Raw genomic sequence first — 24,124 nt, 5'->3', positions numbered from 1 at the left:
GTTTTCGTGAGAAGACCGATTTTCGGGAAGTCTCATGGTCTGACAAAGCTCAGTCACCTTTCACTCCAGATGCGGGAGGCTGACATCGGCGGATGCAGTAAATTGAGCCACAAGCCATGCAAAAAAACATATCTCTGGATGTTTTATTTTTTATTATGCTAATCCGACTCTAGGCGGTCCAGCATCTAATTTTCTGCTATCTACCCTTTCGTTCAGTGGTTTTCACAAATTATGCAGTGTTCATTGAGTTCGTGTCAATTTGCATATTCACCACAAGATGGTGCTGCTGCTGAGCATACGACAGAACACTCCTCACGTAACTACGTTGTCTTTTGCGTGCTCCATTGCTGATGGCTCCTACGTCACCAATCCATGTGTTGTATTGTTGTTTTCGGGAGTAGGGCAAGTTTTTATTACCAGGGATGGTTTAATAACAATGTCCGAAGTACTGATGAAAGAAATGGAAGAGGTATCGCTTTGTCACATACAAACAGAAGATCACCCGGAAAATGGTCGGAGTTTTCTTTTGGTTGGTGAACAAGAAAATCTGCAGGTAACGACGTCGGTTTGCTAGCACGCAACTAACGTTAACTAGCTAGGAAAAATGAAAACAAAGTCCACACTGGTTGGCCAAAGGGTAACATTAGCCAGCTTTCATGTTTGTGTTAACAAAATGAAATATGTCACGTTGCCATCCCGTCTTGCACAAGTAACAGCCAACTACGGTGTTAGTTAGCTATCGTTAACGTTACTCGTTATGTTGACATGGGCCTCATCGAACCTAACCTTGGTACGATAGCCAATGAACATTTATTTATTGTTAAAATAATATTTAACCTTTATTTAACTCGGCAAGTCAGTTAAGAACAAATTCTTATTTTACAATGCCGGCCAAACCTTTTAACACAGACGACGCTGGGCCAATTGTGCGCCGCACTATGTTGTGATATAGCTCGGGATCGAACCAGGGTCTGTAGTGACGCCCCTAGCACTGAGATGCTGCGCCACTTGGGAGCCCTGGCTATTATTTTGTAGACATTTTGTCGAAATGGTCGACACGCAGCTAACTTGATAAGAATGCTCTAACTTAGCCATGTAACTTTGACTAGCTAGTCATACTTAACGTTAAAGATATATGTTTTCAAAAGGGCAGGAGTATTATCCCTTGATGTCTGTCACATAGAGAATTATAGAGGCCTCTAGTGACCAAAAAGCAGTTTTGGCATGGGCAGCGCCATTGAGGGCTTCCGCTATTTTAAAGTAGTCAACTGGGTGGGGATTCCTATGGGTTGTAGCCTCAATGGCGCTGCCCATGCTGTCACAGACGCTATAATGGCACAGGTATAAATATTAGTCCTCTATCTATCTCTATGGTCTGTCATGACTGGCCTTGTTTCAGTTTCCTTTCAGGAAAGTCCCTAATGAATCAGGCTGTGCAAACACCACACTCTAGCTGCTTTTAGCAACCCGGGTGTATTTACATACACGTTGCTCCCAGTCTTTTTGGGTTGCACAAAAACAGTCCGCGGGAAGCCAGAAGTTAAGTACAATTACACATTCATTTACTGTACCGGTGGGCATGATGGTTGGTCATGATGACTGGGGGTATTTGAGACAAAATATTTCAAGGATCATATTATTAAAGACTTTCCAAACGTGGGTCTGTTGCAGACTCACTTTTTCTCTGCTTACCTCGTGTCAAAATAAAGTGGGTCTACGTAGACCCACGTTTGGAAAGTCTGTTTAATAATACGATTATTCAGATATTCTGTCTCAAATTCCCCCATCATAATGACCAACCATCCTGCCCACCGGCACTGTAAGTTGAAAGGGAATTGTTTTTAACTTCTGGCTTCCCGTGTACTGTTTTTGTGCAACCCAATACAATTGGGAGCAACACCCAATACAATTGGGAGCTCCAGAAAGCAGCTAGCCACTCAAGTCTTGACTGAAGCTAATTAACTCCCTTGTAGGGTTGAGCCTAGCTCTCGAGAGCCCAAGGGGCTATGGCTAGCTACCCAGCCCTTGAGTTCTCAATTGAACATCAGGACCACAGCTGGATCAATGAACTACAATCCCAACGCTTTGTTTTAACATTTAGAAACATTACATTTCCAGTGTGCAATACCGTTTTGGAAACCTATGGAAGTTAACTTTCACATGTAGGAGAAAGAGTCTTTCGATTACAAAAGATGCACCTACTGTATGCAGTTTAGCAAAGTTGCATTATGAAACGCACAGCCATCAGCCCCCATCCGAGGTCCTAAACTTCCTTCCCAGTTATGCTCCATTGGGGTCGTTTGAAGCGGAAATTGGAGGGGAGGAAGTGTAGTCTCTTTGGAGGCGGTGTTCTTAAACATTAAAATACAACTTAGAATACGATCACATTTTCACATAACACACTGTTACAAACAGACATAATACACTGACATATTGACCAGATAAATACCTTAACAGTCTGAAAAGATAGATTGATTCCTTCATCTACCATACCTTCCAGTGTATTATATTATATTTAAATGGTTCTAAAGTATTGTTTGAATTTATATTTTGAAAGGTTTCTGGTTTGCTCAGATAAATGATTCCATTTCTTTATTGCTCTAAATCAAAATGTTATTTTGCCGATTTCTCTTTTCTGTCTGGATAACACAGATGGTGGACAATCTATTCCTAGTATTTACTGAATGTCTGCCTCTTACCAACTGAATACTGGTGTGAATAGTTTGGCCGTTTTAAGTGGTGTACATTGTGAAATAAAATAAGCATGTTTTTTTCAATTATCTTGTTGATTTATGACCAACCAAGAGCATTGAGCATGACTACAACAGAATAACCATATCTCCACCTTAAATCAATCCTTGCTGCTTTGTTCTGAGCAATCTGCAGCCTCCTAATTTAACTTGCTGATGCATTTCCCTAGACCACAGAACAGTAGTTCACCTGACTCCCCATTAATGCTTGGGTTGTTTGACCACAGGACAGTAGTTCACCTGACTCCCAATTAATGCTTGGGTTGTTTGAACACAGGACAGTAGTTCACCTGACTCCCAATTAATGCTTGGGTTGTTTGCTTGACTTGTCTAGGACTGGGGTTCCGCTAGCAGAACCCCTCACCAACAGCCAATGAAATTGCAGGGCACCAATTTCAATCAACAGAAACAGAAACTCGTAATTCAATTTTCTCAAGCATACAAGTATTAGACACCATTTTAAAGATAAAATTCTCGTTAATCCAACCACAGTGTCCGATTTCAAAAAAGCTTTTCGGCGAAAGCAGAACATATTATTATGTTAGGTCAGCAACTAGTCACAGAAAGCATACAGCGATTTTCCAACCAAAGAGAGGAGTCACAAAATGCAGAAATATTGATCAAATTAATCACTAACCTTTGATATTCTTCATCAGATGACACTCCCGGGACAACATGTTACACAATACATGTATGTTTTGTTCGATCAAGTTCATATTTATATCCAAAAACCTCAGTTTACATTTGGCTTTGTCTCCAAAACATCCCGTGAATTTGCACAGAGCCACATCAAATCACAGAAATACTCATAATAAACATTGATAAAAGATACAAGTGTTATTCACAGATTTAAAGATATACTTCTCCTTAATGCAACCGCTGTGTCATATTTAAAAAAAACTTTACGTAAAAAGCGAACCATGCAATAATCTGAGTACGGCGCTCAGAGACCAACACAACCCAAGAAGATATCCGCCATGTTGGAGTCAACATAAGTCAGAAATAGCATTATAAATATTCACTTACCTTTGATGATCTTCGTCAGAATGCACTCCCAGGAATCCCAGTTCCACAATAAATGTTTGATTTGTTCCATAGTTCATCATTTATGTCCAAATTCCTCCTTGTTGTTCGCGCGTTGAGTACACATTCTAAACTCACGACGCGCGGGCAGGTCCAGGCAAAAGTTCAGACGAAATGTCATATTGCAGTCCGTAGAAACATGTCAAACAAAGTATAGAATCAATCTTTAGGATGTTTTTAACATAAATCTTCAATAATGTTCCAACCGGAGAATTCCTTTGTCTTCAGAAAAGCAATGGAACAGAGCTCGCTCTCACGTGAACGAGCGTCACGAGCTCAAGGCATTCTGGCAGACCTCTGACTCATTCCCCTCTCATTCGGCCCCACTTCTCTGTAGAAGCATCAAACTAGGTTCTAAAGACTGTTGACATCTAGTGGAAGCCTTAGGAAATGCAGCATGACCCATATCCCACTGTATCTTCAATAGGGAATGAGTTGAAAAACGACCAACCTCAGATTTCCCACTTCCTGGTTGGATTTTTTCTCAGGTTTTTGCCTGCCATATGAGTTCTGTTATATTCACAGACATCATTCAAACAGTTTTAGAAACTTCAGAGTGTTTTCTATCCAAATGTTTTCTATACTAATAATATGCATATATTAGCAACTGGGACTGAGTAGCAGGCAGTTTACTCTGGGCACGCTTTTCATCCAAACGTGAAAATGCTGCCCCCTATCCATAAGTTAAGAATCTTTCCCGGTAATTATTTAGCTATGGTTCCAATCATGCATGCAGTTTTAATTTGTTTTATTACATAGATGAGTTATTTGAAACGACCATGATAATAAGCAGTTGTTTAGCTGCATCCCTAGTAGTTTGGTTTCTGCCACTTCCTCAATTTGTACTCCCCCATACTTAATTGTATCCCATACTGTGTTGGCCTTTTCCTGGTGGAACAGACCAACATAACCTTGGTTTTCTTGGTGTTCAAAACAAGTTTGTTCCGGCAAACCCAGTCCCTGATATTTCCCTGAATTACTGATAGAGCTTGCTGTACTGATTTGTCTTGCAGTATAAATTGTAGTATCTGCAAATATAGTAGCTTGAGTTTCAGATAAGGCATAAGGAAGGTCTTTGGTATATATTAAGTAAAAAAGTGGCCCAAGGCAGCTGCCCTCCGGTATTCCACAGTTTAAAGCATGAGGGGAAGAAAACGACCCATTGATATAGGTGGACTGTTTCCTGTCAGTTAGATTTGACTGTACTCAATTCAATGCTGCTGCCTTAAACCATAATGCAATAATTTTGTCAAAATTATTTAATGATCCACTAAATCAAATGCTGCATTAAAATCTAAAAAATAGTACACCCACAAACCTGCCATTATCCATAGCAAGGAGCCACTTGTCAGTCATGTCAACCAATGCAGTGGTAGTGGAATGGTTTTTGCGATAAGCATGCTGATTGGCTGTAATCAGATCATTATTTTTCATGTACTCCCATATGTCTACTCACAATACCCTCCAATATCTTACTGAGTGAAGGAGTAGACTAATTGGTCGACTATTAGCAGGAGTAATGGGTTCTTTGCTTTCTTTCGGGATTGTACACAGTTTAGCATGCTTCCATGCATTTTCCAGTGACCAATTAAATATCTATTTCAGTGGAGCTGCAATCTGGGGAGCAGCATAGCAGTTTTCTTTTCTCCATAAAATCATAACCTGTAGATTTTCCATCGGTTAATGACTTCAATAGGTTTAACACCTCCTCTACTGACACCATTTGTAGGCTAAAAGAGCAGTTGTTTTTGGTCATAATATGATCATCAATCCATTGGACAATAGCTTGTTTGGAAGAATGAGTGTTTACGTTATCACTCAGTAAATTCATTTTCTTTGTAAAAGAAAATCTGCAAAATGATTGGTAATATCAGCTGGTTTTGTTATTGTTCTCCCGTCAACCTCCACACTAGATGAGCATGATTAAAAAGCACATACACTGAGTGTTCAAAATATTAGGAACACTTACTCTTTCCATGACATCGATTGACCAGATTAATCCAGTTGAAAGCTATGATCCCTTATTGATGTCACTTATTAAATCCACTAATTAAAGAAGGAATTTTAAGCCTTGAGACAATTAAGACATGGTGTGCCGTTCAGAGTGTGAATTGGCAAGACACAATATTGAAGTGCCTTTGAACGGGGTATGGATGTAGGTGCCAGGCGCACCGGTTTGAGTGTGTCAAGGAATGCAACGGAATGCAACGCTGCTGGGTTTTTTCACGCTCAACGGTTTCCCATGTGTATCAAGAATGGTCCACCACCCGAAGGACATCCAGCCAATTTGACACACCTTGTAGAGTCCAGGAAGGGGTGAATTTGAAATTCCTAAACGGTTCTATTAAACGTTCTGGGTGTCTTGATATCCTATCAAAAAACCATGTAGATATAGCAATGCTCCAAGAAACACACCTGCTCCAAAAGGACTCATAGAATAAAGAACCATTTGTACAAACTGGCTGCTTTTTCATCAACCCCAAACAAAACTAAAGGTGTAATCATAATGATACATAAGAAACTCAAAATTACCAACTTGTGTAAAGGGGAAGACCAAGAAGGCAGAATCACTTTCCTTAAATGTATCCATAATGGAAAGAAAATGCCCTTTTATTAATGTGTACGCTCCAAATTCATATGATCCTACGTTTTTTGAATTCTCATTTTCTGAACAGCATATTGTTAGAATTAGCTGAATTCCATCTGGTTATTGGGACAGACATGATTGACATGTGGGACAAATCTAATATGAATAACTACAATCCAGACGCAACCAAGGCTCTCCAGCATATAGTCTCTGATTACAACTTCATTGATTCCTGACGAGCACATATTCCTAAGGCAAAAGAGTACACTTTTTAGTCAAACAGGCGTAAATCATTCCCACAAATCTATTTCATACTACTAACTACAACCCTAGTTTCTTTAAGAAAATACACATTTGACATGAGCTTGTCTGACCACTACACCTTCTACTGCCAACTTCAAATTTCAGTTTCTCATAAAAGAGCTGATGGCTTTTTCAATGTTTCATTACTACAAAATCCTACATTCTGTGATCAATTTGTGATCCCCTGGACATCGAGGGGACTTCCACCTATGCTGTTAGGTCCCCCAATGTCGTGGGGGTCGGCTCCAGTATCCCTTCCATGCATCTAGATACCATCTGTGGTCACCTTCGCCATAACCTCGAGAGAGGACAGACCAGAACAACAGTTTTAGTTTAGGGCATTTCTGATTCATGAAATCCAGACAAACTATTCACTGTATGACAAATTATTACTGCTTCCAATATTCTTAATACAAATGTCGAAGACAAATATCAAAGAGAATAACAACACACAGGGGAAACCATTTTTCCCCTCCCAAATTGGCTTACACTTCCCTATCACCTTGGCGATCTCACTGCGGAGTTACAGGGTCAGGGAGTTAGAGGGCTAATCCTTAGGGAAAAATCCCCACCATCCAGCAGACCCAATCTGGTGACATTTGTTATTGACACAAGACAAAAGCAAAGAAAACAAAACAACAACAGCGATACACTTCTTCATATATCACTCAATACACTTTTTCATATATCACTCGAGGGGGGAAAACTTAAGTCCATTTGGAGTAACTGTCAACCATTAACAACATATCTTTTTTATTTTAGTGGCAGGCATGTGAAGAAAATCTATTTGCATATTTACAAAAGGGCCCCAGGGGACTAGTTATTCCCCATTTAAACACATGACTCACATCGTGATTCATGTGTCCCAAAAAAACAAGGAAATAATTGTATCCCATAAGGTAATGGTAAAATAGACTAGAGACAAGTGTCCCTCATTCAGGGGCAGCGCTCTCTCTCTGTCCTTCTCGTGGTCTGAATCACACACAGGACCATTGCTAAATTATAAACTTCTTCCTAGTTATTAGTGTTTACATATCCCATTTAAATGTCTCTAGTCTTTCTAGTGAGGGTGCTCAGGCCTCACCAGAAAGTCAGAACAGAGGTCATTCAAGCCCACTAAGTGAGTGTTTCTTTCCCTTTTCTTTCCCTGTACTTCAGATGTTATTTAACATTCCTAGCATTTTGTTTACATTGGGTTTTTCAGTACATTTCTTATCAAGATAATTTACATGTGTGCAGCCAAAACTGACAATAGATACTTCAGAAAATGGCCTTTGTTTAAGGTGCATCCTTTCTAACCTGTGAAAAATCCACTAAAAATAAAAAGACCCCACACAACAAATCAGTATTAACACCACTAACAAATATTAATTAACAGGTAGGTTGTGTGTGGGTGCTAAAAACAAACAAAATTGCCAGGCCTTACTTATTTTGGAAGCTCCCTTAACAGCCAGATTCGGGTACCTTTATACTAACTGTTCTCCCAAGGCACCTGCCTCAGAAAGCATTTCAAAGGGAGAGATACAGAATAATTGGTCAACTCATCAGAACTTGGTAGTGGACATTCCATAAATCCTGGAAGAAAATAAACATGTACTTAGTTTGCACATCTTAATCAGTCCTAAAAATTCTTAATCTTATTTGAGTTTACTGCGTCTTTGTCATGAAGTCTTGATAAAACCATGCATATACAGAATGTATACTTCAGACACGTCAGATGACAGTGTCCTGTTAAGCGGAATAGGCTTAGGAATCTTATCTTTTTAAAAATGTTATATTTTTGCATTTTCCAATTTTCCAACATTCAAAACAAAAGTGAAAAGATATTAGACAACAATAGGACAAAGTGACAGTAACAGACGAGCGTAACAATTTTTTTTTTTATATATACAAACATGCAATAAATAAGTCATAATAAAGAGTCAAATAAAAAATAATAATAATGAGACATTGGATCATATGGTCACCTGCCGTAAGCTACATATTATACATTACGTGTGAAACTTTTATATAAGGATTATATAGAGATTCAGTCAATGTGATGTGGGGGGAGATTCTCCATATAGTCAAAAGGTTGCCAAATTCTGTAAAATGTCTTTAACGTATTCCTCAAGCAATAAGTTATTTTCTCCAGTGGGATACAACTTTTAACTTCCGATAGCCACATTGCAACTGGCAGGGAGGAATCCGATTTCCATTTCAAGGCATTACATTTCTTGGCAATCGCTAGCAATATTTCTGTTAGCTTTATAGTATGGTTTTGCCTAAGATTGGAGTTAGTAAAGTTACCCAGTAGACAAACCTCCGGGTCTAAAGGGAATGCAACCCCGTGAATTGAGGATATGGTATCGCATACCCCCTGCCAGAAACCGTGTAGTTTTGAACACTGCCAAGTGGAATGGAGGAATGTTCCTTCATCTGAGCCACATCTAAAACATAGGGAGGAGATATCAGGGTTGAACTTGTGCAGTCTAGATGGGGTGATATAGAGCTGATGGAGGAAATTAAACTGGATCAGTCTGTATCTGGAGTTCAATGTGGATGTAATCTTATCTTTTTGACCTGTTGCATTGACATATGTCCCTGTAAACTCAACTAGTCAAAATATGAAACCTGTTTAACAAATCTGCTAGGACCTTCAAAAAGTTGGTGCTCAATATTCAGTACTAAAAACATTTGCTTGGATCTACTTCAATTCTGGACACAGATCCACATAATGGAAACAGAATATTTTTTTGATGACATTACCTTCTTGCTTAAATCATTTGTGTTACCCAAACTGTAGAATTGAGTTATAATACTTTGAAATTGTCAAAAATGTCTCTTATTCAATTATTCATACCTCTGTCCCACTGAGTCCCTTACAGCCTGTTTGAATTCAGTGAGTACTGACGGCTATCTGATTCACAGGAAACGTATCGCTAACCCAAACACCAGATGGTGGCCTCTAATTTAATATCAGTCCCAATGCTCAATCCCTCTGTTCGTCATGTGACCTTGTATTGAAACATTATTTCTTCAAATTACTAAGACATTGCATTATTAGAGTGATATCTGAAAGCCAATTATCATTCACTTTGTTACTTTCACTAGTCTCCATATCTGTTTCCCTCGACTAGGACTCCCTTCTTCCCAATAGGAAGACCTTCTCAATCTCTACTGCTAATACACTCGGATCACTCTCAATGTTCTACTTTTCCCCCTATTGCAAGATTTAAAACAAAACAAACATGATAACTATCTCTGTATTGGAAGGCATTGTTTTAATTTTAGTCTACCCTAACAATGTTACCTCTTAATATTTATTACCGATTTCTGTTGGATATTAAATTTTTGCTTCACACTTATTAAATATCTATTATTTTAAGATTAACATGTAATGCGCTGAATTTATAAAATACATCTGCCAATTCAGAAGGGAAGAGATACATTTTGGAGGGAGCTTTCTTTTTTAAGGTAGATTTCGAGACGAGTCTCTTTCTGGGATCAACTTTCACAGTAACTGGGCTGGCACTGTCTATCAGTCCCCTATAGATGGTATGCTCTGTCCATACTAAGTCTCTACCTAGCAAGTTGAACTCTAGTAACCCATGATGCATTGATACATTGTTACTTTATCAAATCTAGTAACCCATTATACTATTAAGTTCTCTTAATACTTTTTAGACCACATACGTACGTCTCCGGGTGGTGTGCAAGTAACAATAGTTTTTTCTATTGTTACTTCATCAAATCACTAGTAACCCATTATACTCTTCATATGTTACTTTATCTCTAGTAACCCATTATACTCTTTATATGTTATCCCTAGTAAAAGCATATTCGGGAATAGTACTTTCTCCTTTCATATCCACATACATAATAACGTTATGCCATCAAACTCCACTGAGACATGTTATCCTCGTTACTAATGAGACATGTTATCCTCGATTGAGATCCTGAGATGTTATCCTCTACCTGTAGATCCGAAGGGCGGTGGTGGACTTAGGTATTTACATCCACACCACCCCATGTGCATCTTCAACGATTCCTAAATGCCTACAATAACACCACGTGCTATTATCAGTGGTTCAGACCACATAGAAAAGTATATCGTTGCAACCTATGCACCACAGTTATCTTGCCGCTACTTCCTATATATATATATAAAACACCCCGTGCTCAATAACACCTCGTGCTAGTAGTCCCAGACTACGATGGGTGGTGGTGGACGAAACCCCTAGATAACAGAACTGTAGATAATGTTATAGATCGAAAAACTCAGCTCACACAGAACTGGTTGGGGTATTCATTCAGACCTCTTTCACACCGGAGCTAGTCCCCTGACAGCTCTCATTCACTCAGTACTTAGTAGCTACATTTTAATCCTCTTATTATCCATGTTTCATCAGCTTAATATCCAAATTTCAATCAATCAGTTTAACACGTCCTTTACACACTCACACAACTTTAACATTCACTTAGCACTATTCCCAAACACACTCGGTAATCTCCCTTATTACCCCATGTGCATCTTCAATGATTATCTGTCGTTACTTATTATTCACCACATGTATCTTTCACATATATAATAACACCACATGCTATTAGTAGTGGCTGCAGACCACGTAGACACTTCTCTAATAAATGGCTACAGACAGCTGTCAGTGGGGATTTCCATGGTACCGTTACGCCCTCGCTCTAGTCTTCTCATGACTAGTGAATAGCCTTCTCCTATAAGACTATGGGTACCTTTTTTATGTGTTACTCGCCTTAATTTAGTTTTCATTTATTAGAATTTTTATTAAAAAACATTATTAAATTGACTTACTGGAATTCAGTCGACATGTCCCTCAATTGTTCACAGATGATGTCTCCCCCTGTGCAGTTCACAGTAAGGGTCTGGTCTGGCTGGGTCCTTGTCCTCTTTTGGTCAGACAGGAATTTCCCTCACGCTTCATAAAATGTGCCACTGGTTTTCCTCGCAGACCCCCACTGGAAAGCTCCACAGGCAAAATCAATCATCCAGTTTGGGATGCCAAATTGAAGGCTATTCCATGCAAGAAATTGCCAAGAATCTGAAGATCTCGTACAGTGCAAACTGGCCCGAACCAGAATAGAAAGAGGAGTGGGAGGCCCCGGTGCACAACTGGGCAAGAGGACAAGTACATTAGTGTCTAGTTTGAGAAACAGACGCCTCACAAGTCCTCAACTGGCAGCTTCATTAAACAGTACCAGCAAAACACCAGTCTTAACGTCAACAGTGAAGAGGCGACTCTGGGATGCTGGCTTTCTAGGCAGAGTTGCAAAGAAAAAGCCATATCTCAGACTGGCAAATTAAAAAGAAAATATTAAGATGGGCAAAAGAACACAGACACTGGACAGAGGGACTCTGCCTAGAAGGCCAGCATCCCGGTGTCACCTCCTTCACTGTTGACGTTGAGACTGGTGTTTTGCGGGTACTAATGTACTTGTCGTCTTGCTCAGTTGTGCACCGGGGCCTCCCACTTCTCTTTCTATTCTGGATAGAGACAGTTTGCGCTGTTCTGTGAAGGGAGTAGTACACAGCGTTGTACGAGATCTTCAGTTTCTTGGCAGTTTCATAGGAAAGTTCTTTGTTTTTGGCCATTTTGAGCTTGTAATCGAACTCACAAATGCTGATGCTCCAGATACTCAACTAGTCTAAAGAAGGCCAGTTTTATTGCTTCTTTAATCAGAACAATGGTTTTCAGCTGTGCTAACATAATTGCAAAAGGGATTTGTAATGATCAATTAGCCTTTTAAAATTATAAACTTGGATTAGCTAACACAACGTGCCATTGGAACACAGGACTGATGGTTGCTGATAATGGGCCTCTGTACGCCTATGTAGATATTTCATAAAAAAATCTGCCATTTCCAGCTACAATGGTCATTTAAAACATTAACAATGTCTACACTGTATTTCTGATCAATTTGATGTTATTTTAATGGACAAAAACAAGGACATTTCTAAGTGACCCCAAACCTTTGAACGTTAGTGTATATGGCAATGTAAACGACTCAGGATAAAATAAAACATTTTACAAAAAGGAAAAAACGTAGGAGGACTATCCGAACCAAACTTTAAATTGTATTTCCGCCCCATCCTAAATTGGTTTAGACATAATTATTCTGCCCCCCTGGCTGAGTATAGAGAGAATATGGTGTCTCCTATTAACCTGGAAGAAGTGGTCTTCACTGATATACAGTATCCCTTAAATAATTAAAACTACCCTCAAGGCTTATTATTATTTGGCGCAAAATTGAAAAGCAATGTAACTGGGAATCAAAATGGCATGCCCATACTCCAATATTTCACAATAATGTCTTGTTATCTGGAAGGTGGCCTTTTGCACCCCCCCCCCAATGGTCCAAATGTGTAATCCCCATACCCTTACTGATATCATGGACAGCAAGGGTTTGAGAACATTCCAAAATTTGAAAGATACATACACATTACCAGGCAACTTCTTTTTTCTATATTTACTATTTCTTTTTTTCATGTGGAATCCCTTGGGAAATCCAACTTGCAAACCATCCAATGATTGGATTTATAAATAAATGATCTGGGCTCCTGAAAGGACTGATCTCTAAAATATATAGAAACAACTTTTGGAAAGTTCATTCTGGGATAGCCGTTAAAGTATGGTCCACAGATCTAATTGAAAGGTCATTCTGGGATAGCCGTTAAAGTATGGTCCACAGATCTAATTGAAAGGTCATTCTGGGATAGCCGTTAAAGTATGGTCCACAGATCTAATTGAAAGGTCATTCTGGGATAGCCGTTAAAGTATGGTCCACAGATCTAATTGAAAGGTCATTCTGGGATAGCCATTAAAGTATGGTCCACAGATCTAATTGAAAGGTCATTCTGGGATAGCCATTAAAGTATGGTCCACAGATCTAATTGAAAGGTCATTCTGGGATAGCCATTAAAGTATGGTCCACAGATCTAATTGAAAGGTCATTCTGGGATAGCCATTAAAGTATGGTCCACAGATCTAATTGAAAGGTCATTCTGGGATAGCCATTAAAGTATGGTCCACAGATCTAATTGAAAGGTCATTCTGGGATAGCCATTAAAGTATGGTCCACAGATCTAATTGAATCTGGACGACCGTTTAACTGGAATAGAATATGGATAAATATGACCTTGGCATCCCGTAAACCGAACCATCAACTTATACATTTTCAGTTTGTTCACAGACTGTATTTAACACCAAGGAAATGTTTAACGTTGAAATTGTCCCCAACTGTTCACTGTGTCCCCTACATCAGGTAAGCACATTCCTTCATATGATATCGGAGTGCCCCGCAGTTATATGCTTCTGGGGCAAAGTAAAAAATACAATTAAAATAATTTATTTTTATTTTTATTTTTTAGAAGTGCATGAATTTAAATATTCAATGCTTTGAATCAGTTATGTTACTTAATGATAATAGCCCCTTGAATCTCTCAATGAATTATAGAAGATTACCGCTAGCAGGCAGCACTGCTGGTGTGGGAGGCATGGTTTCTGGTTGGGGAGGGAAGATACGGAAGGAGGGATGGGGGACTGAGGGATGGAACAGGTTGGGGTGATCATTATATGCATTTCTTTGATTGTTTTTTGTACCTGTAACCCTTTTAAAAAAAAGACAACTAAATAAAAGGGGGTCACAAAAAATAAAATAAACTTTCCTCAACCAGGGCTCTACGCTGACCTTTTTTTACAGGGAGCACGTGTGTGCCTAAGTTGAAAAATGCGGGAGCACACAAAGAAATTAGGCAAAGACGCAAAGACAAATATCTTAAGTAACAAGCCGCTTTCTTCGTAGTAATGGTGCAGGTATGACGGGCATGGCACCTGGGCTGCTGTACAGTGAAGTAATCATTGCAACAATTATCATCTGGGTGATGTTTTTTCTAGGTGCACTGATGCTCCTAAATTCAAATTCCAGGTCGCACAGCAAAAATATTTAGTTGCATATGCGATTCAAATTGTTACACCTGTAGAGCCCTGTAAACTGCATACAGTAAGTATCTTTTGGATAAGGAAAATTATTGCTCGCTTATATGAATGTTAAGTTCCAATTACAAATGTTACAAAAACTGCAACGCGTGTGAGGCGTATTTGCATTTAGACAGAGGATTTGAGTATCATCGGAGCATCTGGACATTTTTCCTCACAAGGCTAAAGGGGATGTCCAATGGCTCATTGTAATGAAATGCAATTTGAGTCATGAATAAGGGTAAGGTTGAGCCCTGTGACTACTTGTCAGTGTAAAGTTACCTTTGATAACATAATTGTTAGGCCAAATGCTAATGTAGGAGCCATTTTGTCCTGTTTATGTGGTTGTTCTTACCCTGCTCGCCATTAACACATTGGAACTAAAATATGCGCCTACGGTAATTACATCTACATGTATTCTCTCCATAGCTATCTGCTTCCATACTTCCTGGTCCCCTGTTTGCTGATACATGTAACCCATGACACAAATCGATATAGTGCCCTCTAGTGTACACATTAAGTGGAATAAAGATAGATAAACTATATCCACAACACAACAACTACATAAGTAAGCCTAAATTGCTCCTACAGGAAAATTTATTTGACATGTATTTGACAACACAACATCCTACAGCTAACTATAACATAACTTGATCTCCCATCCTCTCCAACATTAACCCAGGTCCACGATGAGGCTCAGTTCCTGGAGAGGCTGGGCTGCGGTGACATGCAGGGCATCAAGGTCCTCTCCATCTTTGGCAACACAGGCGACGGCAAGTCCCACACCCTCAACCATATCCTGTTTGGCGGGGATACCATATTCTACACCTCCAAGTCCCCCAGCTCCTGCACAGTGGGCGTGTGGGCCGGCTTTGACCCCGGGCTGGGCCTGGTGGCTCTGGACACAGAGGGCCTGCTGGGGGCGGCGGCCAACCAGAACCAGCGCATGCGTCTGCTGCTGAAGGTGCTGGCCGTATCGGATGTGGTGGTGTACCGCACGCGGGCCGAGAGGCTGCACAACGACATGTTCCAGTTCCTAAGCAGCGCCTCAGGGGCCTACCTGAAGCACTTCACCCCCGAGCTGCGCGCCCTCTCCAGCCGCTGTGGCATGGACGTTCCCCTCTCCTCCCTGGGGCCGGCGGTCATCGTGTTCCAGGAGACCACCCACACCCAGCTACTGGGCCATGGTATGTACAGGAGAGGCCCAGTCACTAACATGCACCACATGCAATCATATGTTTCTATACATGCGTTACACAACAATTTGCTCATGAGTTGTGTTAGACAACACATTGTGGAATGTTTAGATTATGCTGTCATGTTGTTTCAGACTCATTTGCCCAAAGTAATTGCACCTTGGGTATAAATAACATTACTTTTTTTATTGAATTGAACAACAACACGCTAACATATTATTTAAATTCAGAATCACACCCAGCCATTACACTGGGTGAGACACACCCACAGATACAACTACTAAAGTCACACATACTACACTATTTACTCAGCAGTCAGTTGGGTGTGTGAACTCTATCCATGACGTTGTTCTACTTTGTCCCCACAGAGCGAACAGATGTCCCTGGCTATGCAGACACTCAGCTCCAGAGGCGCTTCCATGACCTGGGCCTGGGTACAGAGGCCTTCAGCTCAGTGCAGTACGTGGGCACACAGACCATCACTCCACCGACCAACTACTCTCTGCTCCTGGAGGCTGTACGCCAGCAAGTCAGGAACAATGCCACCCGATCGCCCCGTCAACCTGCCATCGTCTTCAGCGCTCTGCAGGTTTGTGTGTGTTTATCTCTTTGCATTGTTGCACAATTAATTAGTTTGATAGACAGGTAATGCCGGTACTAGCTAATGTTCATGGAAATTATGTGCTTGTCTGGGTAAATAGGCCTTTCCAAAACCAACCAATGAATGAATGATTTTTTATTTTTTTTGACCTCATGACCCTGCTTGGCTCCTCCCCTTCCATCCCCTGGGCGTCACCTGTCCTTCTCCCCTCCGCTCCAGGCCCTGAGTGACAGGTTCTGTGGGGAGATCTTAGACGACAAAATCCCCCTCTACTCCTTCTTCCCTGACGAATACTTCACCTGCTCTTCAGTCTGCCTCAGCTGCAAGTAAGTGACTTCCCTGCATCTGCTGCATGTATCTGCTCAGAGTAACTCTATCACATTAATCAAAACTAAATGGGGAGGGACTAACCTGCATTTGTCCAATTGAAGCTCTCGTTTTCAATGCAAACCGTTTTCCATGCTTTGCTACAGTGTCCGCTGATGAATGGTGTATTCACCTGCTGCACGTGAGCAGGTAGTGCTAGGATATGTGTCCCTCCCAGATGGGTTGCCACAAAGGAAGCATAAAAGTCTGTTTGTCCTATGTAACTCATACATCTCTATGGGTTTTCATTATGTACAGCGTCTTCTTTAACTTGGGAAATTTGAGCTAGATCAGAAACCGAATTTTCCCTAAACATACTGATTGGTGTTCATATCCAGAATTAGACATTGGTTTAACAGGCTCTCACTGCTTGAGTATGAAGCCTTGTTTGTCACCGTTATAAATGTGTTATAATGCACGTCTAACATCTTATGCCGCTAGGAGAAAAGGAGCAACGCCTTTTGGCCATCCACCAACATGGCAGATGATCAGAGATGTTAAGTATGTGATGGATGGATTAATTGTCCTTGTTTTCTTTCCCCTCAGCATCCGCTGTAAGAACGGGATGAACCATCTAAGAGACAGGGTCCCTCACCTGGCAGACGGACTGTGTCAGTACGCTCACCAGTACAACAACAAGGTCCTCATCTGCAAGGTAAGACATTTCACATATGGTTTGTGATGGGACTTAAGAGAGAAAGATACATTAAGTTAGGTTGAAAGCAATATAGACTTATTAATGTGATCTGAAAAGAAAATGGACAAGAAAGTATTCTTCTATGTATGATATAGGCTTGAATCCTGTGGAGATGGTGTTGAACAATTTGTAGTACTAGCAAATGCATGAACCAAGGGTATGAAGCTAGCATTAATCATACGTTGTGTGCTCTCTCCCTGATCTGGTCCTACCCACGCAGAGGTGCTATGAGGGTGGCAGGGAGGTTATTGTCATTCCTAAAACCTCAGCCTCCACAGACAACCCCTGGTTTGGGTTGGCAAAGTTCGCCTGGTCTGGGTGAGTTGTTGATGTAATCTGAACTCTTTGCAGACACTGATATACACACACACACACATACTTACTTTTTGATGGTATTAAAGATGTCCCTTTCAACCATCCAGTCAATGAAGTACCACTCATTCACAGATACATAGAATCCACTCTGCCATCTAAGCCAATGCACTATATATTTCCTTCCACTCTCTCCACGGTGCACCTGTCCTGCCAGGTATGTCCTGGAGTGTGGCAGCTGTGGTATCATCTACCGCAGCCGGCAGTACTGGCTGGGCAACCAGGACCCAGAGAGCGGCGTGGTGCGGCCCGAGGTCAAACACGTCTGGGAGGGGGTGAGCTGAGCCGCCTAGTCCTACACACCCCTCATTGTACTGGCAGGAACTACAGACAAACAGTCACTCAAGCTCAATTGAAGTGCCAGTGAGAATATTTAGATGCATTTGCGACTGAACAGGTTGGAATTTATATGCAAACTGTCTGGCATATATTTAACTTTCAAAGTATGTCCGTTATCAAAGGTTAATAAAGATAATGTTACTCTCACTGGCAACATCAACACTGCATACTGTACTTTAATGTGTCGTGGTCATCATCAATTATGAATGGATGAATACGCACTGCCAACATAGATATCAAATACATTCAAAGATGACCTCCCTCTCCTTCTGACCGTTGCTCTCTCTGTCTCTATGTCCAGTCTGAGGCCTTCCTGACAGACCACCAGAATGCGGCGCAGAGGGTGCTGGATGGGATGAACTTTGTGATCCAGTCTGTGTCGGAGTACAGCACGGGCCCCACCAAGGCTGTCACGTCCTGGCTCACTGACCAGGTGGCCCCGCTCTATTGGAGACCCAACACGGACATCACCGTGAGTCATCGCTCTCACAGCATCATCGAACCATTAACACGGCATCTAGACCAGCAACACACTCACAGGCTTTTTGAACAGATAGCAGAGCCCTAAGAATAGCTGTTTTTATTAAGGTGATAGACCCAGTGCCCCAATACCAAAAGAAACAGCATTAATTCTAAACCCAATATATTATCATTATAGTGAGTAAAACCAACAATTGGCTGTTTTAATTCTCAAATGTGGCACTGAACAGTTTGGTATGGTTGTGGGTGTATAGTTTTACTACTGGCTCTTGACATTCTAATCATTATTGTGCTCTGTCCCTGTCCCCCAGATGTGTCACTGCTGTAAGAAGCCCTTTGAGGAGGCAGAGAGGAAGCACCACTGTCGTTGGTGTGGCGAGGGCTTCTGCCAGGCCTGCTCCACCCGCAGGATGCCCGTACCCGAGAGGGGCTGGGGAAGCACCCCCGTCCGGGTCTGTGACACCTGCCACCGCCAGGGAGGGACCGACACCACCAACCAGGGTCAGGATACCAGCTAATGTTTTAGGATCAGTGTTGGGCCGTGGATGTTAATGTAAAACCTGATGTTACCTCCTACTTAGTCTGATTCAGGATCAGTTTTTAGTCAAATGTATTATTATTATTTTGTAATGAATGAGGGACATGTCCTAAATGGTACCCAGTTCCTTTTATACTGAACTATTGACCGAGGTGGGCCATTCTGGCTCGAACAACGCTTACTTGCCGAAGACTTACCATCTTACTTTACTTTACTTACTTGGAACCATTGGGCTCTGGCCAAAAGTAGTACACTAACAAAGAGAATAGGGTTCAGTTTGGGAGACAACCAAGGTGTTTGATGTGAATAGTGAGTGTTCATTCATGTTTCCCTCGAAAGACGACTCCTCTCAAGGGACTTCCTAGTTATATAGAGTTAAAATAACATGTTTTCCAGTGATCCTGATGGCTTTGTTGGTCCCTCTCTGTGTCCTGTAGTGTCTGTGGTGGAGCCGCGGGGGCTGATGGCCCGCAGGGTGACAGAGGTGGCCCAGTCTACTCTAGACATGGTCACCACTGCAGTGGACTACCCTCTGTGTGAGTACTGCTAGCGTCTTATTTGAGAAACGCATCACAAATAAAGCTAGCTAGTATAAATGTCTCTGTGTATTCACAAAAACACTTGGAAAAAACTTCACACCAGGAACCATAGACATTTTACCGCATATGCAGACAGAAATCCACAAGATACAACATTTAATATTATATTCACAAAGATTACACAGTCTTTATCCTCTGCTCTGACTGTCAATAAACAGCTATTTATTTATCTCGCTCTCCTCCATGTTCCAGGCTTTGTGAAGGGAGTGGCCCGGCCTGACTACTGGATCCCCGACCAGCAGATCGTGCAGTGCCACAAGTGCAGCAAAGCCTTCACCCCCAGTATGTCCAAGCACCACTGCCGGGCATGTGGCCAGGGTGTCTGCAGCGGTTGCTCCTCAAAGAGCCGCCCAGTGCCCTCCCGTGGCTGGGACCACCCTGTCCGCGTCTGTGACGACTGCGCCAGCCTCAAGGGCAGCCTGTGAGGTCAGGGCAGAGACCAGGGATACTGTGCTACTAGGTATCTGAAATCTAGTGAGACACCACGGCACACCACATTTTGCTTATCTCTGTTTCTCTATGCACTATGAGCCACTGACCTTTTTAAGAGAAAAATACCCAATTCAGGTGACCCCTGCCCTATGGGGAAGGCACTCGAGTGTAATGTGCTGAAGTAGCACTCTAAACATGGGACTGCCTCATCTGATATCGACTGCCTAAAAACCAAGAACTAAACTAGCGGGACAAGAACTGGACTTCTGACAACTGGAAAGCTGCGACAGTTGTAAATGACTGAGTGTAGAAGATGTGCAATCCTACCAGACTGAGAGAACCTCCTCCAAACAGCCCACTGTTTGCACTGAAAGACATTAGCCCGACAACTTTTCTGTTTGCACACAGATCTCTCTACTTGCGACCGGGAAGAAACTTAATATTATTCTTACCTGTTGGGAATGGCTGAACATTGATGAGTTAGATCAGATTATAATTCAGCTGTGGGCTGTAGTGGCCAGCCAAGCCTTTGCCTCAGACCACACCAAGAAGTAACAGCCCTGTAACCTGACAGAGACGACACATGAAGTGACATCACAACATGCTCTTCCTCCCTGAATGTGATCTCGGGCAGTGTGCCATGGTTTTGAGTTGATGCACAAGACAGGAAAATGAATAAAGATGTCACATGCAGACATTCCAGTTGACATTAGTACCCTTTTTCACACTGTCTTGCTGACCCCATCCATACGGTGCTGGCTCATGTATTTTCCTTTAACATTGTCCTTTCCAGCATGGTTCCAGCAACTAGGGTGGATTATTAACCATTGCTGTACTGCTGGGCTCGGCTCACTAGTGTGAAAGGGGTATAGTATCTGAACAGGTAGGCACTTTTGGGATCCATTGATGTTTTGAAACAAGCACATTATTTTTAATGAATACTGAGGGTTTAGTTAGTGAAAAGGCACAAGAGGCAGTGCTGTATCATGAATACAGTCAAAGGTAAATGGCGTTGTTCGGCCCGACGCTAGAGCGGAGTCGACCCATTTGCCTGTGACTGTATTCATGATACAGCACTGCCTTTGCGTGCCTTATTGTTTTTAGAAATCTGTTACCAACATATTAAAATAACAATGAATTACATATTTTCATTAACATTATTTTAATAAGTAAATTCATAAAAATGTCATTATTCTACCAGGAGATATAGTGCGGACAAAAATCTGGTTGTTCTTTTGGTCATGTTGCTACAGATGCGACCTAGTCGTTAAAGATTTTTGCATAGTTGCTATGCAACAGGATGGTCGTCAGTTCTACTAAACAAAATGGTTGCTATGCAAGCAGGATAACTTTCGTGTCACTAGCTAGCCAACTTCAGGTCAGTCAAGTCAAACATTGAACCTGGAATGACCGTACATTAGCTACATTTTCGTTTGAGCTGTTTTCTATTGGCATTTACTTGGATTTGTTCATGATAATGGCTTTGATGCGTGATTTCGCCTAGCTCAGAAAAGGTTGTCTCGTCTGGTCACAGAGACATTGAAGAGTTAAACATTGTTTCCGAGGTTGGACAGGCAGACAGCGAGGTTTATATTAACCCCGCTATACCAAAATATATGCTAGTCTGGAAGCAAGGGGAAATAATGTGCGAGTTGAGATGATGATTCGGACAGCAACATGAACATGTCATGATGGAACTGTTATCAGGCATCCAGGATCCAAACAACCAGTTTTATTATTAGAATTATTAGCTAGTGTTATTATTGGAAGAAATCTCAAATTGAATCGCTTGCTTATGTAAAGCACAGATTATTTGCATTTGCAGTAATATCATCTATCCAGTATCCATTGATGTGACTGACATGTTATCCGAATCTAAAAGGCCATTTCATTTCTCCATCAGATTTTATTCTCTTTACAAAGTACTGGATCCTATAATACTGGCCTTCTGTATAGTCATAACCAATTGTTGTTTTATTCAATGTGTATATACTATGAGATATACTATATGACAATCTTGATTTTTTTTTTTTTTTATCAGTCTTGTCTGAATATTAATTACCTGAAGCCATCCCACTGGGCACACACTGGTTGAATCAACGTCATTTGTCAACCTATTCTGACGTGGAATGTATGTGGAAAACAGATTTGGATTTCCAAAAAGTCATCAACCAGTACTGTTCATCTCATTTCAACCAGCATAGTAAACATTGAAATTAGGGTAAAACTTAAATACAATGACTTAACCTGACTAACAGGTTGTTACATCAATCGAATTTCAACATAATCATCAGAACTATGTTTATGTTGAAAGTGCGTTGAAAATTCCACATCCTATATTCCATATACAGTATATTGGTGTGGTTGAAATTAAGTTGAATTTCATATTTGATTAGATGTTTTATTTTATCTTTAAATGTTGATACTAAAATGGTATATTTGAATCAACGTCATTGAGTCAATGTCATCCCATCAACCTAAATAAAGAGGTATGTTGAAATACAGTTCAACCAGTGTGTGACCAGTTTTCTTCTCACAATAACATACAGTGCCTTGCTAAGGTATTCACACCCCTTGGCGTTTTTCCTATTTTGTTGCATTCCAACCCGTAATTTAAATAGATTTTCATTTGGATTTGATGTCATGGACAGACACAAAATAGTCCAAATTGTTGAAGTGAAATGAAAAAAATAACTTGTTTCAAAAAAACGGAAAAGTGATGCATGCATATGTATTCACCCCCTTTGCTAAGAAGCCCCTAAATAAGATCTGGTGCAACCAATTACCTTCAGAAGTCGTGTAATTAGTTGAAGTCCACCTGTGTGCACATGATCTGTCACATGATCTCAGTATATATACACCTGTTCTGAAAGGCCCAAGAGTCTGCAACACCACTAAGCAAGCGGCACTATGAAGACCAAGGAGCTCTCCAAACAGGTCAGGGTTGGGTTATAAAGAAATATCAGAAATGTTGAACATCCCACGGAGCACCATTAAATCAATTTGCTAACCTTACTTTGCTACCTGACAACTTTAAGGTTTTAACTTTTTAATTACCGTTTATAATTTTTGTTTTTCCCTCGCTCAACTTTTTTTCATTCAACTTTTTCACTCCGGACCGCTTTATCTGGACGTGGTTCGTCAGGACCTCCACCAGCCGAAGCTAAGTAGTAACATTAACATTATGCCTTCTAATTGCAGTCGCTGTACTCATAATATACAGGAAAACGATCGCCTTACGGCGAGGATAGCTTACCCTTGCCTAACGATTGCGTCTGAAGCTGCTGCAAGCCTAGCTTCAGACGCAATCGTTAGGCAAAGGTAATTTCAGTGTAGGAAAGGATAAAACAGCGTCTGTGCCACCAGTAAGTACAGATAGTAGTATAAATCCCCCCGCACAGTCCCCGCAGCCGGACAACTTTATCATGGTTTCTGGAGGGAAATGCTGTAGGAATGCTCAACCGGTGTCGCTCATTCAGCCGACAGAAACTTTCAACCGGTTCTCCCCATTAAGCAGCGAGTCAGAGGCCGAGCCTTCTCTGGTCTCTACTCCTCCCGTTACGGGGTCTAAGACGCTGAAGCCTCCCACCATTAGCTCTGACAAATTGAAAACCCTAGTCATTGGCGACTCAAATACCCGCAGTATTAGACTTAAAACAAATCATCTAGCGAACATACACTGCTTTCCGGGGGGCAGGGCTACCGACGTTAAGGCTAATCTGAAGATGGTGCTGGCTAAAGCTAAAACTGGCGAGTGTAGAGAGTATAGGGATTTTGTTATCCACGTCGG

The 24,124-nt window shown here is 41.2% G+C and overlaps 1 protein-coding gene across 1 annotated transcript; it reads left to right on the top strand.

The window, feature by feature from the left end:
• Positions 1–342: 342 nt before the first annotated feature.
• Positions 343–22,844, top strand: LOC139549006 (zinc finger FYVE domain-containing protein 1-like). The gene is made up of 11 exons (XM_071359041.1): positions 343–553; positions 15,397–15,901; positions 16,279–16,499; positions 16,731–16,837; positions 17,424–17,532; positions 17,795–17,892; positions 18,104–18,221; positions 18,587–18,757; positions 19,077–19,266; positions 19,741–19,839; positions 20,095–22,844. Exons 1-11 carry the CDS (start codon positions 437–439, stop codon positions 20,325–20,327), a joined length of 1,968 nt encoding a protein of 655 aa, XP_071215142.1. The 5' UTR covers positions 343–436; the 3' UTR covers positions 20,328–22,844.
• Positions 22,845–24,124: the final 1,280 nt, after the last annotated feature.

The sequence above is a fragment of the Salvelinus alpinus genome, chromosome 22 (genome assembly GCF_045679555.1).
Source record: "Salvelinus alpinus chromosome 22, SLU_Salpinus.1, whole genome shotgun sequence".
Lineage (NCBI taxonomy): Eukaryota > Metazoa > Chordata > Actinopteri > Salmoniformes > Salmonidae > Salvelinus > Salvelinus alpinus.
Note: the sequence above shows the minus strand (reverse complement) of the source record. Positions and strands in the feature narration are given on the sequence as shown.

What these genes read in the sequence shown, in the direction of transcription:
- LOC139549006 (XM_071359041.1), top strand. Translation starts at nt 437, where the DNA reads ATGTCCGAAGTACTGATGAAAGAAATGGAAGAGGTATCGCTTTGTCAC. An exon ending in ACAAGGTCCTCATCTGCAAG is followed by an intron (nt 17,533 to 17,794) that starts GTAAGACATTTC and finishes CTACCCACGCAG; the next exon opens with AGGTGCTATGAGGGTGGCAG. An exon ending in GACCGACACCACCAACCAGG is followed by an intron (nt 19,267 to 19,740) that starts GTCAGGATACCA and finishes TGTGTCCTGTAG; the next exon opens with TGTCTGTGGTGGAGCCGCGG.